General features: G+C 38.2%; 1 protein-coding gene across 3 annotated transcripts in view; it reads right to left on the bottom strand.

The window, feature by feature from the left end:
* The window catches only part of MAP3K7CL (MAP3K7 C-terminal like), a 30,812-nt gene extending 14,858 nt beyond the window's left edge, over positions 1 to 15,954 (bottom strand). The window contains exons 1-4 of one of the 3 annotated variants that reach the window (XM_032679327.1): positions 15,517 to 15,954; positions 13,294 to 13,438; positions 12,667 to 12,775; positions 4,129 to 4,187 (exon numbers count right to left, since the gene is read on the bottom strand). In XM_032679327.1, coding sequence (XP_032535218.1) covers positions 4,129 to 4,187; positions 12,667 to 12,736 — 129 coding nt within the window. In that variant the 5' untranslated portion in view covers positions 12,737 to 12,775; positions 13,294 to 13,438; positions 15,517 to 15,954. Of the gene's footprint in view, positions 1 to 4,128; positions 4,188 to 4,907; positions 4,928 to 12,666; positions 12,776 to 13,030; positions 13,095 to 13,293; positions 13,439 to 15,516 lie in introns of those variants that run through there. The other 2 variants (XM_032679326.1, XM_032679328.1) reach the window with 2 other exon arrangements.
* Positions 15,955 to 17,395: the final 1,441 nt, after the last annotated feature.

Below are 17,395 nucleotides of genomic sequence, written 5' to 3' on the forward strand. Positions count from 1 at the left end.
GGCTGTGTAGTTGACAGTGTCAATCAAATGTACAAAAACTTCAAAGCAGATTATTTTTTAATTCGCCATAGTTCGTTTGCGTTTACTTTTTGACTCAACTGCAAAAAATAAAATTAAAATTTTCTCCTGAAAATGTTGAAGTTTCCAGAAAAAATTTTATCAGGCAGTTTTACCAGCTCATGTGAACTTGTCTAGAAAGCAGTCTTTACCACTAATTAAAGTCTAATTAAGTCCAATTAAAGCATGGTATCTCACTTTTTGTAAATTTGATAACCTTCAGCTAAACTCTTGTGGAAAACCGGAAAGTTCAGTGCCGATATTTTGCATGGTGGCCTATGTTCATTATACAGCCTTGTGTACTCTTCCATGATGGAAAACCCCACATTACTCCCAGCAAAAGCTAACATATTGCAGCTACTTTTTGTTGTGCAAGTGGAAATCTTCAACCACTTTCAGATATCTGTCAGGATACATCCTGTCTAGTCTAGTTTTACTACGAACATAAGCAGCTCTCTTTCTTCTGAACAATTCAAGTCAACTGGATAAGAGCAACTGAGAGTTTTGCTCTCCTTTGCTGAGACATTTTCCATTCTTTTCTAACTTGGGGATGATGTTCTGAATTTGTGAACATCCACGTCTTACCTAACCTAAGACCATAGTTATTACAGCAGCATTATAGGAAACTTTTCAAGTTCATGTCTAATTATAGAGTACCACAGTACTAGGAATACTTATGGAAATGAATATTAAAATATTAGTAAATCTTAAAAAAATACATCATCCTCTTTAAAAATGCAGTATACTTTTAAGCTTTCTCAAATAATTTTGTGTGTCTAACAAGAATCTTGGCATTCAGTAGAATCAATTCAAGTTCCAGAGTAAACAAGGTTTCTGCTAAATGCTCATATCATGCACAACAAACTTTCATAACATTTTCACTGCTTCTTTCATATAGGCATTTGCCACTAAAGCATGAAAAACTATCCTGTGGCTTAGAAAACTGATATTATAAATGGTTGGAGCTTTTCCTCTGTTGCAGCAAGTTTATTTAACTACGTTAATCTCCACAGATTTGTAGTACAAAAATACAAAATATGACATAAATGCCTCTCAAGCTCACAATTTCATGAGAAGAGATCACAGAATCATAGAACAATAGAATCATAGAACGGTTTTGGGTTGGAAGGGACCTTAAAGATCATCTTGTTCCAACCCCCCCTACCATGGGCAGGGACACCTTCCACTAAGTCAGATTTCTCAGAGCCCCATCCAACCAGGCCTTGAATGATAAAGAATTACAGAACCTCCTGTCCATCCATATGTGACTTGTATTCTTCCCTCTTCAGGATCAAACTCCCATCTGGAATAAAGATTTTGATGGAGAATAGGGAGATGAACTGAGCAAGTCACAGGAAGTGCTGGAACAGGACAGGCAACACACAGGACATAGCAATGCAGGTACTTAACTCTAGATACTTTCCTCTACATTCAGTGACATGAACAACGAGGCCTTAGATGCTGATGTAGGTGTCTAAATATAGCAGACAACCCACAGTGGAGTGTCTGTCAGCGGGGCCACCACCCACTCTGTGGATAATCAAGGAAGTGCCTTCCAAGGACCAGTCCAGCTTTTCACAAGGGAAAGATTAAAGTTTCCCAATGACAAAGTGACAAGTGTAGCCAGCCCACCCTCACTGCTACCCACCACACGACACACACAGGTGGGGGAAATAACAGAAGCCCAAATAAGCATGTTTTATCCTCATTCAAAGTATTGCTGGTCAGTGGGAAGAGAATAATTTCCAATACTGCAAACAAAAGCAAAAAGTTTATTAATATGAGTTTTATTTCACTGATAACTTAGCAGGAATTTCTTTATATTAATTTTTTTTTAATAATAAAGCTGCAAAAGAGACATACATACAGCTTAAACTTCTCCATTCTCATACGTAGGGCTTTTGTGTCTAGTTGACCATAAATCAATTTTGATTTAGGTTAAAAAAAAAAAAAGAGAGATAGCAGTTGGGTTATTTTCTTACAAATTGCTTCTTGGAATGTGTTCCTCTCAGAGTAGTAGAAAAATGTAACATTCAAAGAGGTAATCTGAAAATAAAACATTTTTAGTCTGAACCTGCCTAGTACATCAGAAGGCACAGACCGATCGTTTTTATTCTTCAGAAAGAAGCTGTAACTAGGACTGTCCTTTAGTAAGAGTCCTTATAGAGAATTATTTGCTAAGTTTCCTAGAAAAACATTCTCTCCAGCCAGTCCTACCTCTACCTCTGTAGAGCCAGTGCTGGTACTTGGACAGCAGGGTTTGTTACCCTGCCATGAGGAGGCTGCACTGAACTTTGCCCTGCCCACCTCAGATATTGGTGCCCAGGTAGGGTAGAATTGTGCAAGGAAAAGTGGGAACACTAGGTAATTCTGCTCAAATAGCCAAGTTGTCTGCCAGGGCCTAACATAGGAGGACAAGGGCTTGAAACCTAAAACAGAGGTGCAAATTGCTGGGTACTCAGGCTGTGGTCTGCTGCCTACATGCACAGAATTCCAAGTGACTCAGTGAACCTACACAGCTTTCGAGCTGTGTTCAAAATCCAGCCTGAAGATCAGCTAATTTGGGGTTTTTTTTGTTTGTTTGTTTTTAAAACAGGTTTCAAAATTTTCCTTTGTATGTTTGAAACCTGGAAAATTACTATATTTTTTTTTTTTATATAGTGTCTATTATTATATAGCCACCTAACCTGCATTTATACTTTGCTTCTTTAAATAAAATATAAATGCTTTTAACTGTATTTATGGCGTGGTGATGAAAATCTTGTGGCTTTAGATGTCATATTTTTATTACAAAAACATGTACCAGCATTCTTGCAAATTCGAGCATTTCAGGTTCTTTACTTTCAGTTCAGTGCTTCAGCTATGAGACATTATTGCTCTCTGAACTCTTCTGAGGGGAAAAAAAAAGCCAATCATCTTTGCTGCACTGGAAGGTCAGTGGAATAAAGAGGCCAGTATCCTATCCTGTTCCTTTCACCCCAAATCTCAAGCTGTTATTCATTCCTTTAATCATTCCTAGTTATGCCTAAGGAACCTGCCCATACTCTCAGGATGAGAGTGATAGAGCAAGAGGAGTCTCTGTCATTCCTTTTGCAATCATTGTTTTGATTAGAACAGTAGGAGAGAACAGCTGAAGTCAGGAGCCCTCATGTGTTGTCTCACTAGTTGATGGATACAGGAAAGATGACATTATTGGACAAGCATGGTCTGCTAATGCCTTTCTCAATTTACACCCAGGAAGCAACTGCCTTCATAGTGAAATATCAGAGGAAGTCTAAATGCTCCTGAGAAAACAGATGATCTGAAGTACTTTAAAACAGCCAACGAACACTTCAGAATCTCCACAAAGAAAAGTGAAATAATTCCTGGATGTGGAACTGGCTCTGTGCCTGGTGAACCATGGAGCTGTCATCAACTGCTCATTGTCCAGTGTACTGGGGCTCCATCATCCTGTGCTGACAAATCAGTTTGGTCACAAAAGGACTCATCACTTTTATCCCAGGCTGTCTGCAGACACCTGCCAGGGCAATCATTAGGGTTCATGACTATGCAGCATGAACTGCAGTTACTTTGATGAGGCTCTCATCAATCCTGATGACTAGCTTTATTTACCCAAGATTAAAGGTAAAACAGCACTACAAAATACATCTTCTCTTGGAAAGCTTCAGAGAAAGATGATGACATCAGTCACAGCACAGCCTGCAGGCATGAGAATATAATACCTGGCTCATTCCTTCTCCTGTCAAACACACAAGAACTCTCTTCATTGCAGTGCAACAGCATGCCCTGCATTTTACACAGGAATTGTATATAAAAATCTTAAAAACAGGTGAGATTGTTGCAATAGTAATTTCCCTGCAATTCGATTAAAAATGTCAAACCTAATTTTCTGCAGATCTTGAAAAGACAGTGTTTTCTTCTGTGGATATATGCAGCCTTATTAAATGTCAATAGGTTAGAAAAGCACCACTGAAAACTTCCACCTTAGTATAACAACCAGAGGCTTTATATCATAACAGATATAGCGACTGTGAAATAAGTTGTCGTAACAGAAAAAAAAAAAACGTTTACCTGCAGCTGCTGATCTAGTTCTGGAAATGCCAAAGACAAGTTTTCAGGGGAAGCATCATCTAAAAGGTAAACATGATGTTAAAAGTCAATTTCTACCAAAAAGGGCATTTCAAATAATCTATCTGATGAAGTTCTATATTGCATACATTGACAATAACATCGTGATCCTGAAAACATCTCCACGTCTTATCTTTTACAGTTGAGATGTCTTAATAGACTCCTTGAAAATACTAGTGGGTTGTTATTAAGAAAATATTTAGTTGTTGGAAAGACAGAAAATCTACTTTGTATTGCAGTGATTAAGAAACAAAACAAAGCCAGTTAGTCCAGGAGAACATGTAATAATTTAATAAAACCAATAAACCCAAACTGCCTTTCTTCCTGGGCTCTCTCCATTACACTGCAAAGTAATGGAGACAGCATCGTTACTACCAAAGAGTTCATTAATTGAATGAAGATCAAAACAATCACAAGAACACACAAACTAGCCTGGCAACCCTGAAACAAATAGAGAAGGCTTTGAGGTGATATAATTGCGGTCTTACAGCTTCTGAAGAGGGCCTACAAGAAAGATGGAGAGAAAATATCTACAATTTACACACAGTGTAAAGGACAAGGGGGAATGGCTTCAAATGGAAAGAGAGTAGGTTTAATTAGATATTAGGAAGAAAGTCTTCCCTGTGAGGGTGGTCAGGTACTGGGACAGGTTGCCCAGAGAAGCTGTGGCTGCCCCATCCCTGAAAGTGTTTAAGGCCAGGTTGGATGGAGCTCTGAGCAACCTGGTCTAATGGAAGGTGTCCCTGATCAGAGCTGCACGGTTGGAACTAGATGACTTTTAAGGTTGCTTCCAATCCAAACCATTCTATGGTTCTGTGTTTCTACGATTCTCAGAAGACTCTTACCTGCACAGACATGATTAGAACAAGGAAGGCACCACAAATTTCTCCATACTACAGAGACATGACTTTAACCTGTCCATTACAATCCTTATGGGCTAGAGTTAGTTTAATCATGACAACAAGTCAAACCATGTTTTTATTTATTTGTTTGTTTGTTTTTAGTACAGGCCTCCAGCAAAAGTGGGACAGACTGTGCCAGCTATGTCAGTGTTGTGATGTGGACACCTGCCCAGTAGTAGCTGGACTGAGATGGAACATAGGAATCACACTTGTAGCATCCCAGCTAGCCATCACAATAGTTCTTTCTCAGTGACTTTCACACTATAACTTTTGCTTTGGATTGTGATGACCACTTATGCATCTTGCTACAGGTTATGGGGGGTGAGGAGAACGTTACTATTAGCTTACAGTCAGTTACTTGTAATGTGTCAAAATTAAATAAGGATGGCTCTCATAAGAGAAAATTGCTAACACAGTTCAGATCCTGCAACACGCTGTATGCTGGCAGACTTGTACAGGGCAACAAAACCCCAACAAGATTAAGAGGACCACATATCAAAGCAGGATTCTGGATATTCTGAAAGAGTACAGTCTAGGATCTAAATTATTTGTCAAATATTTGATATCTTTTTCTCCTGCTCTCCGTGGTCATGTAGCAAAGGAAATTAGGGGGGAAAAGTAAAATAAGTCACCTTATCCTATGAAAAATAAGCATACAGGCTAACACATGGTCAGAGCCTAGGAAAGGATGCCCAGAGAAGAAAAAAAAATAAAATACAGTGATACAAAAGAAAAACTTTTGAACTTCCTTAGAAAACAAAGTGAAGTTCCTATATTTTCATGAGGTAGGAGTTTTGCTAGCATTACCAAGTCATACCCATGTCATATGTGTGTCCCCCTTCATTTTTCACACCATTTCCCAAAAGCGTCCATTCTGGAAAATACTGAAATTGCTTTAATAGTAGAGGATTGTATCATGCAGATATGCGAGTGTTTACCTTTAATTTGCTGTTGCTTTCGTGTACAATATTTATAAATAGACTAATTTTCTAAAAGAAGAAAGATGAATCATATGGCAAGGCTAAAAGGAAGGACAGAATAAAACTCAGTCCGACTAGGGGTACAGCTGCTCTACAAGTATTTGGCTGAATAGCTGTTAAATATTCTGACAGAGATATTGGACCAGAGTCATGGATGGCAGTTAAGCTGCTATTTGTTTTGACAATTCCAGCAGTACAATCCTTGGTACAGCAGCTTTAAGGAGAGATCTTGAACATTTTTAAAATTAAGAAAAACATACCAAAGCAACCCTTCAAAGTACTAAAAAAAAATAAATTTGAAGCAACATCAGCCAGTAATTACTTTTTCACTGCATCAGCTATTAATAAGAAAATAAAATTAATGCAGTGTCAGAATTAGAAAATAAATCGGAATATCCTCTTAAAAGAACTAATTAAAAACCTTTGGAAGTACTTCATAAAGGATGGAAGAGAGAGAGAAATTAATATAGAGGAAATCCTTTCAATAAACAGATGTTCCCTGCTTATTTTTTGAACTCAAGTGACTGAGTCAATGGTACCATAAATAGAACATACTGGTATCCTAACCATTATGGCATACCATAGTACATTTTATAATGGGCCTGCCCTAGCATCTATTGAACAGCTGCTAGGGGTTTTTTTTAGTGATACTAGTTTAAGACTTGTTTAAATCATCATCCAATGTGCAGAACATCATCAAGAAATGCTGGAGGCTTTAGTGGCTTGAAATTTTCCTGGGTTCCTGATTCTCCTGGGCCCTTTTGAGATTTTTCGCTCAAGTATTTAATTTAGAAAAATTAACAGAAATCCTCATAACTAACTGTAATCTTGTTTTCCACAAAAAGAACAACAAATTACTTTCCCCACAGCTTTCAGTGAAGTAAATTACTGCCTCAGGTCAGTTTGTATTTCACTGTTGTCAAAGTAACAACCACAACAATAACAACAAAAATCACTCGGTAAAAACTAAACACGATTAAATTTCACACAAGGGGAAAGCAAAAGAAAGCAGTCATTCGCCTCCTAAAACTTTTTTGAGGATGTTTTCAGAAAGTCAAGAGCAAATATATAAGCTCTCACATTTTTTTCTGAAAGAATCACTATCGCCCCTACAAGCTGAAATACTGGGTGTTACGCATAAGACCAGGCAAAATTACATTGACTTCCAGCCTTCAGAATCTATTGACTCTGAAAATCAGAAACAAGAAATGTCTGAAATGTCAGTGTAAGTATTCTGAAGATAAAATCACTCTTACAACTATCTCCTTATCTGTCTGTATCTGTTATTTTCTACTCTATATCTCCTTAACTAGACAACAAATTTCAGAAACACCTCTTTTTTCCTTTTCTCAATTCATTATCAATTTTTAATGAGTGCTTAGATTAGGAATCACTGATATAATCAGTGACCCCCTTTACAATAAAGTTAGTGGTTTTTCTGTACCGAAAACCCTTGAAAATATCTAGGCTGATTCCTCAACAGCTACAAACAGCATCTCACCCCTGTGGTCACTATAAAAAAACTCACAAAGAAAAACGATTTATAATTCACGCTGGATGTTGAAAACCTATTTTGTTTAACAATAAAAAGATTAGAAAAATCAAAGACAGGAACTTGCTACACCTGAAAATGAGTTAAGATCCTGGTCAAAAGGAAATAAGAAAGTAAGAATAACGTACATATGGATGCCATGGCCATCCCAGCAAACTCAACAGCACTGATTGGTGATGTAAAAGAATCATATCAGGGACTTCATTACAGCCACCTAAGTTAAGGTATCTATGACATGATTTCTAAATGAGTAGCACTTCCTGATTTCTCATAATCCCAAATCTAATTTTGAAGTTCTATATTTGAAAGTGCCCTAAAGACCTGTACCCTGATTACATGGTGAACACTTTGAAGCAAAGACTTGGTTCTTGTGCACAAAAGAGTTCGATTTTCCTGTTTGTTTCATGGTTCACATGCTTGCTTTGCTCATTGCTGAAAACTGTCATCATAACAGAGAGCATCTGAACTCTATTAGGACAGATTGTCTTTATACAAAAGGCTTGCTACTTATCTACTTATGCCCTGAGGCATTCCTCTGACATATGCTAATGTTACACATCTGAGAATGAATCCTGCTTTCTGGAAAGCTTCACTGATTTAATGATGTTCTGGCCTCCTGGAGATTCCGATATCCCAGACCTCCATCATGTAGACAAATATGAGAAATCCTTCACGTGTCACTGCCTAACTGACACGATGTCTGGTACAATGAAGTGGAATATCCAAGTCTCTTCCTATATGGCTGCTCCATCTAGCTAAACCGTGGGCTACAGGCAATAAATCCTTTAAGAACAACATCTGATTTACTTGCAGTATAAAGTTGCAAATTAGTTTCTCTATGATCTTCATAAAGATAGACAGAAATAGAATAGAAAAGTTTAAATGCCTTGAAAGCACATTAAGGCTGCTAAATCAAGCACTCGAAACTTAGGAAATGCCAATCACAGCTCTGTTTCCTTGAGTAACTGAGTTATGATCCAGTATTTAATTATACAATCAGGTACTATTTTTTTTCTCCTACACGTATTCAGATTTCTTGCTCCTAAATTAAAGAATTGAATTGGTAACATAAGTAGGTTGTCATCCTGTAAGTGGATCAGCCCTAACACAGGAAAAGTACTCAAACTCAACTGCAAGCACCACAAGTTGCATGGGGACAACACCGGCAAACTGTGTGTCAGGGTCCATTCTTGACCCTGGGAGGACAGTGAGATCCAGCAGCTCTGGCCCTGTATACTGACAGACAACTCATCAAATTCATTCTGGAAGGCTGTATGGCTAAGTGACTGCAACTTGGCACTGCTGTGTGAAGCTCCAGGGCTTATATTCACAGCCCTGCCTGACACGACCTTACAAAACCTCGCAGTTACCTCACTCATAAAATAGTGGGGAATGGTCACTGCCTCGCCCAGGAATAGGATGTGAAGTCTTGCTCAATAATAAGAGTTATGGGCCTCCCAAAAATAGAAGCAGTACATAACAGAAGAGATAACAGCAAAATCCTCCTACTCCATATACCTTCACTGAAGCATAAGCATCCTCAGATGAATATCTTTTTGAAGGTATCTCACATGAGTTCCTATCTAATTCCCCAAAGACCAAGCCACTTCCTTGTAGGTTGGGTGTAGTTTTAGGAAACTAGCTTTGTGAATTTTAGCCATATGTTTTAGCAACTCTTACTGGTTTTCAATCAATATGCTGGAAAGCCTCTGTTGCCATTACAACTAAAATAAGGATGGAGTAGGGATTTAAAGGTTGCTTTTGAAGAAGCAACCACTGCAAAACAGCCTTGCATGATCAATTAGAAAAACAAAAAGTTCTTTGTGGTCATGGGGATAATGAGCATAAAGAGGAGTAAAATAAGTAATTTTGCTATGCTTGCAAAAATATTTCACTGTTTCACTATCTGTCGGGTTCATTAGAAAATTTATGGTTTGCCTTTTTTGTCAGTGATTTTTCTGGAATGGTCTATCAGAGGTAAACTAATTTCAAATAAAAGAACTCACTAACAATTTCAAAACCAGTCATTTATCACCATGTGTCACGAGCAGCACTTTTCAGCTAGACTCAATCTGTTATTGTAGGAGGCAAGGTGAAGAGATATTTACCTATAAACCTTATCTTTGAAGTATTGCACAAAACAAAGCCACTTGTCTAAATTCCATGAAGTTCCTCTTATAATCATTGTATCTTAATATATTCGTAAGTAAGAGTAATAAAGACTAGGACGTATTGAACTTCACTGGTTAAATGAAGTTGATATTGATAAACCACAATATATTTTCAATTTTGGAACACTTATTTAAATCTTGGAACACCATTTTTAGTTCAAATTGCATTAGTTTCCAAGTGCTTTAAGATGGGCTGGAATAATATGTTTCCAATTCACTAATTTAAAATGGTACCTAAGTCAAAACTGGTGCAATATTGCGGGAAATCTATGTTAGTGAACTTGACTGAAAGAGCCAAACATAGAGATCTATATATACAGGAATAAGACATACACAATAAAACTGTCATATATAGCCCACTAATGGGCTGCTCCTGAGACTTTTAAGGAACTGGTTACCCTACTTTCACACTAAAAATACGGCACAAAGCTGGCCAGGATTTCAGTCATCAGGTGTTGACTGACAAATAATATAACGCAATTAAATTATTTCTTGTACACTCGGGATAAGCCAGCTCCAGTCTTGTGGGTCAGTTAACACAAAGTAATTTCTTCTCATGAGTTGAGAGCAGTTTCTCCTTTCACTGCTTCTCACACCCAGTGCTTGGTTACAATCCTAGCCAGTGAGATAATTGCCACCCAGAAGAAACATTCCATTTCCCCTTTTTATATCCAGTTATGCTGCTAGTTCCTCCTAAGCAATTGTACAGCCCCGGAAGGAGAATGCACCCTTTTTTGGTGAAATGTGTCATTGTGCCTTTCAAGTGAGGTAGAACTTAAGGAAAAGCTCAAGTCAGACCAATTTCCTGACCACTTAGCCCTGGTGAAGAACTTACTGTTCATGCCCAGCAGCTCATGAGCCTCAGCTGATGCTTTACTACCACACTTTCAGCAGGTAACTCCTGTTTAAACTGAAAACAAATGTCCTTGTCAAGGAAAAAAAATTATTAAAGAAATATAAAAGAGTAAGAAAAAAGTCTCTACCTGCTATGGACCTAAAGGTCTATCTGTTGAAGGCTTTTGCAGTACATCTTAAAAAAAGTTTAAATACTTGTTTTTACTCTCCTGATTCAGCTAGAGTTTGCTGGAAATTTTCGTACCTGTTAAAAGCTTATTTCCTTTGCCTTCTTTAAATATATCAAACATAATAACCCTTGAAACTTGTCACATGGTAAAACAATATGTTGATTTAGTCCTCCTGGTAGCCCTCACAGGCATGTGATGTAGAGGGGAACACAGCATTCACTCTACGTGTTGCTATTTTCTTTTATCAGCACTCATGAAGATTCTGGATTGCATACTGCAGGAACACTTGCATACATACAATAAAGGATTCAAAATTAGGAAACAGTTTAACAATATGTAGCAGAAAAAGATTACCTTTCTCTAACTGGGTTTGTTTTCCCAAACATTACAAGAGACACTGGAGTTATTAGCAGGATAAAAAAGGAAAAAATAAAACATGAAGCAATGTTAAGGAAGTTAGGCTTCCTGCCTTTCATATCCCCTTCTTCCAAACTATTCAGAACCTTGTAATTTCCTGTTGTCATCTCTTGTCACAAACCAGTCTGCTGTCTGATTTTCCCATGGTTTCAGCCTTCCCTGACTTGTTTTCAGTGTCTCACATAAGCATCCTTTTTCCATAAGTTACATCTCTCTTCAAGACCCATCTTTGCCATAATTCCTGTATGAGATTTACCACATGACTGTATCTTGAGAGATGAGAATGATTCTTTACTGCCTTCTGTAATAAAAATGTAATTACCAGATTATTTTAATTTATAAAAAGGGTACATATATAATCACATGTATTTCTTTACATTCCTTGTCCCAATCTTTCTGTGTCACTCATCTTTATGAACTGAAAGTTGGGTTCAATAACATATGAAGATGTTTGGTTTTTAATTCTCTTGCTTAGGGAATGAGATTGTATTTCAGTATTGTAGCTGAAAATTAGTATTACACAAAAATTAGCTAGGAAAGTTAATGCATATTCTAAAATATTTTTTACATGAGAAAAGTGTATTCACGTTGAGATTCTGTTCACGAAAAGCTCTGGAAGCAACCTCACACGTTATCCCACAATGTATACAGTCCCATAAAACATGCAACAGCAGTGGGTTTTAGTTATCCTTATCAGAGATCCATAAACACATCTTAGCCCTGACTCCAGCCACTTTTAGTAAAAGCAACAGCCAATGTTTCTGGGATGTTTTTCAGCTTCCTTTTTGCTTTATTTCATTCTGACTTTCATTGTTTGGCAACAGCTCTCTGGACCTTAATAATATTGAAGGTGCAAACTAATAATATTCATCTATTCCAAAGGCCAAAGGGTCCATGTCTGTACAGGATGTGTTTGAGGAAATTAACACTCCATCAGCACTAGTTGACAGTATAAACATCAATGAAATTTCTGCTGCTTTCTCAGAGATGCCATGTGGGGTATGCATTTCCTGAAACCTTTCACCAAGCTGGGCATGTGTGGCACTTTTCAACCTTCCTGCTAAAAAAAAAAGTCCCTTCCTGCTCTAGGCTCATCCAAATTTGTCCTTCTACTTTTCTCAGTTTAGAGTTCCATAAAACCAGATATACTGCAAGTGCAGGTGAATTGATTAGTTAATTACAGTCCTAAGTATACCCCACAAACCACTGAAAGAAAGCTAAGATCTAAATTGTCAGTCTAGTGGATTTACTCTAATGAAATTGTTAATGGAAACATTAAAAGTTATCAGACAGGAAAACTGATCACAGCTGCCACTCAGGAAAAGAATCCACCCATTATACTGGACTAGGTTTGATATTGTAAACACCGGTAAGTACATGTAAAATTTAAAAACAACTATTTCATTGTGGTTTACTCAATAAATTAAACTGTACCTGGGGATTCATTCAGGCTGAAGGCAATTCGTACTTGCTTATCAGCAGGTACCCTGGCGGTAGTGATCATGTGGGCACTTGAGTCAATGCTTTTACTTGTTTGTTCCAGCTGCAATAATACAAACAATATATTTATTACAGAGCATGTGACATCATTCAATAAATGAGTTTTAATGCTTTTCATGCACTCACAGCTACCTTTCCCATTCTAGCCAAGCAATGTTTAGAATCAAAGTCAAGGGAGCGCCATTTCACTTTTCCATTTAAAAAGGAATTAAATGAAATTCAGTGCAGAGACTGCTTTTATTTTTGATATTTATAGATTAGAAAGAATGATGGCAAAGGAAGCTACCCCTCTCCTCACCTGCTTCCTCCCTGCCATTGCCCCTTCAGCAAGCCTTGACTTGTGGCAATGCTGCCTGCCTCTGAAGGTGAAGAAGGAAGAAGGGGTGGGGAGTTGAGAGTAACATGACCCCAAGCCTGGCTTGTGATTGGAAATGTGCAACCATTCCACATGGTGTCAATGAGGAGGCACCCATCCTCCTGCCTTCCACCCATTACTCCCCCAGTCCAGCTGGGCCTGATAGTTGCACACTTAATGGCCAGAAAGTTATGGGGTCTCCAAACCTTGGTGGTGATTTTTCAGTGGAAGTCTGTGCAGGTGTAGGGGTCTGTCTGCATGGGTTTGGCTCCTGGATCGGGACCTTATTCCGTCCTCTGTCTTTCTTCTGAGACCATCAATTACAAAAGGTGGTTTTACTGAGATGAAACCCTGTCCATTAAGAAAACAGCTAGTTCATTTAAACCTGACACTAAAGAGCAACAAAAGAATTAGCTACTATTGATCTCAAATGGTGTAATTAGAACATTTCTGAACGCTAAAGAGTTGTACTCGGAGCTCTACTATGTATATTTAACCTTTTGGATGAACAGTTTTGGTTAAACTGTTGAATAGCTGAACACAAGGAATCTCCTTGATTATCTAGCACAAAGCTTCTAAAATTCAAAGATATTAAACTTCTGATTAGCTCCATGTGTGGAGAACATGAAATCAGTGGGACTTCATGCATGCAAAAGATCTGCCCATAAAGAAATTATTTTAGGACTGTGGACTGCTATCCAGTGCACATTGTATTCATACCAACCAAGTGGACAATTATGAGAGTAGCTTTTAAATTACCATAAAAACTTCTTAGTCAATTAGAAACCAAACTCATCAGAACAATACAACGAATTTACTAATTCATTATCAGCACACAACAAGGCATTTAGCAAGTGAAAACAAAGAACAGTTTTCTAAGCCAATAGTCTTGCAGTTTTTCAGTAAAGTGGCTATTGTATTGCAGGGAAATCCTATCAACTCATTCTAATTTACACTGAATTATTTGGCAGTCTCAAAATGTCAATAGAACAGAACAATATTTCAGTCTTCCTTGGCGGTACACAAGTGAATCAAACACTTCCCTGGCATCACTGCCATGCAATCAGTGGAATAGGATCAAATTTGCTTTGTGTCCGTCAATTTCAGCATTTCTGGTTTATTTGCTTTGTCTGTTTTGATATTTACCTAGCAGAGTGATATGGTCACTTGTTATTTGAAGCGCATAATCTTTTCTTAAAATAACAACAAGTAACCTAAAATCCTTGCTTCAAATGAATCTGATTGAAGCTGAGAGTGTCTCTTTCTGCTAATACACAAAGGATACCAGGAATTGTTCTTAATTCTCCCTTACTAATATTCAAGATATACAAAAACTGAACTGGTATCTATGCAGCAGAGACACAGAAAAGTCAAATAATTGCAACCATGTCTGTTTTTGGACTCAGCAAAAGACCCCTGGAGTAAACTGAAATACTTTATTTTGAAGTGTCTTGGATCAGATTGAATTACTTTTATCTTCTGAGCATTATTGATCTCTTCCCCGCCTCCCCACCCTCACTTCATAAGAAATATCTGATACATCTAATTGTTTAAAAAAAAGCAACAGAATTACTAATGCAAAATTCTTTATCATATTTCCCTTCCATACTTCCCAATACAAGGTAAAGGAAAAAACCCCACAAAATTAAGAGATTTTAAGTGATAAGCACATCCCTAAAACAAGGCTGTTCATCCTTCTGTGTTGTTGGTACACTTTCCCCTGACACTGACTATCTCAAGTGGTCTTCCACATAAGAGTATACTTAACATTTCCCATCATAACCTAAGAAATTAAAATGATGCATTCTACTAGGGGTTTTAAAGTTGCCATAACAATATTGCTATAAGTTTGTTGTTTTATCTCAGTCCCATACTCTCTGGTGTGTGATGCTTTTAAATTACCTCTTTTAACCATCTTTTCAATGTGAGAGCAAAAATCAACACCCTTTCAGTAAGAAATGGTGAATTCTATCAAAACACGAGTGTTTTCGTTTTATTCCAATCCTGAAAAAGAAATCTCATCTTTATACGCAGCAATTACCCTGTTATCAATTTTTTAAATAATATTGAATTTATCCCTTCACTCCTTTTTGTGCCAAATCCTCAAGCTCTTCATCACAAAAAGCTATCACAGAGAACAGAGAGGGATGGAAGAAGCCTGTGTGCAAACAAGGTGATATCATGAAACATTCAGATCAGCTGCCCCCAGTTCCCCACCTGCTTTCTCCACGCATGATGAACAATATCACTGTAGACAGAGATGAAGGTGAGTGGGCAACCTGGAATTTAATGAGATTTAACGAGCAGCTCTTTTCTTCCCAACAATTGCCTATAGAGCTGGCTGCTGTTCCTCTGTAAAATATGTGCAGCAGAACTCAGATTAAATGCTGTTACAGCTCTATCAAATTTTTTCACACCTGTTGCCTTACCTCACTTAGCGGAGTGTCTGCACTTGTATAATCCAGGGCCAGCCACTGCCTTGGCTTGTCGTTGCCTTTATGGAGTAAAGCTTCAATAAAAGAAAAGGCTGCACCTGCTGCATAGCAACGAACTGACAAGGTCTGAGAAGCTGAGACAGCTGTTAGGGCAACATGCTGCTACCTGCACTTCCCATAGGCTTTGCTGTCCCAAAAGATCACCCTTTTCCGCTTTTCTCCACAAGTATGCTTTTCCTTCCTCTCCTTGCCAGTGACAAGGGATTATGATGCTGTCACGCTCCAGGGAGGAAAAAATCCTTCTGTCACAGGCATTATTAAGCAGCAAACTGTGGTGAGCCCAAGATTTTTAATTCATTAGTCCTGGCAAACCTGAAATACAAACAGACTTGCTTCATAGGACAGGAATGTTTTCAGCATGACCCAATCAGTGTCTGTGTCTATTCCAGCAAACTGGCAAAGATAGCATGACTCCAGTCAGCAAAAATGTCTGCAGCTCCAATCAGCTTGGGCTGACACTACCAACTTGGACTGGCTGCAAGTGCACTTTCAAATGATAGCAGCGACTGTCAAAGCTGACAACGGATGGGCTTGGCCTCTTAGGCTAGGTTCTTCTTGGCTTTTGCCAAGCCAGGCTTGTTTAATAGTAGATGCTAGCCCTGCTCTTTTGAGGAGGCAATGGGCAAATCTCAGAATGCGTAGGCTATAAAAGCAGATGTATTTATAGATCAGCTGGTGATGGCAGTGATAACTGAAGCTGACTCAATCAGAGATTTGACTGAACTCAGAGGATATCCTAGTGTGATTTTGGATAGCTTTTTTTCAATTTTGAAACCACTGGCAAGCAATTAACAGATAAACCTTGAAATATCACAATAGATTAATTTTTTTAGCTTAAACTTTTATTTCCTATTGCCAAAAAATAAAAGTTTAATCCCTGTCTTGCACATGTACTGTGTCACGCACTTGTACTGCCTACATGACTTCAATTGACTGCTACCACTGTCATTAGAACAAAATGGAGAAAAATGGAGAACAATTACAGAATGATTATACAGATATCATTATTGTTCTATCCTTGAAAAGAGGGTTCTTCTTCTTTTATAGTTCAAAATGTATTTCATATCTTGAAATTCCAAATGGAAAGAGTTTATCTAACCCAAATCTCTGTAGACACATTCCTAGATTCTCTTGGCTCAGCTGAGATATAGAGAGGTTGCAGGACAAATAAAGACAATCTGAAGTCCTTCCTCACCCTCTCACCTTCTGGCCCTAGTCCAGGATTGATCTCATCAGGGCAAAACTCTTGAAGCCAGCAGTTGCCCTTGTGGCCTCAAAAGACCTTTTTTATACTTCAAAATTACTAAACTGCAGAAGTATCCTACCCCCACTGCCTCTCCCCCAGCAATGACCAGGGAGGGTATCAGACAGCTACACCATTAGTTAGGTATCTCCTGAGGCTGTCTCTATCCACAGTGTGATTTCAGAGCAGACTACAGGCTCTGGCCCAAAGAGCTGGTGGAAAATGGGACTGTGTCTCTGACAACACTGACCATTTTCACTTCTCTTGATGCGTTTTTGAAAAGATTGAGGGTTCTTCCCTATATGTCTGCCTTGGAAGGGGTGGAAGACAGATTTGTCTCTGACCACAACCATTATTGCAAATAACATTCTACAGCTCAATATAACCAGCAATTGGTATCGATCTTCAGCTCCATGTCCAACTACTGTGAAAGCATTTGTTTGAAGACACAGAAAATCCTGGCTAGTGGAGTAACAAAAAATATTCTGCCCCAGTTTCCATAGAGCCAGGGTTTCCCCCAAATCATGAGATACTCTTCTGTTTTGTATGGGACAGATGGTATAAGTGTCT

This window comes from Chiroxiphia lanceolata, chromosome 2, assembly GCF_009829145.1.
Source record: "Chiroxiphia lanceolata isolate bChiLan1 chromosome 2, bChiLan1.pri, whole genome shotgun sequence".
In the NCBI taxonomy this organism is placed as follows: domain Eukaryota; kingdom Metazoa; phylum Chordata; class Aves; order Passeriformes; family Pipridae; genus Chiroxiphia; species Chiroxiphia lanceolata.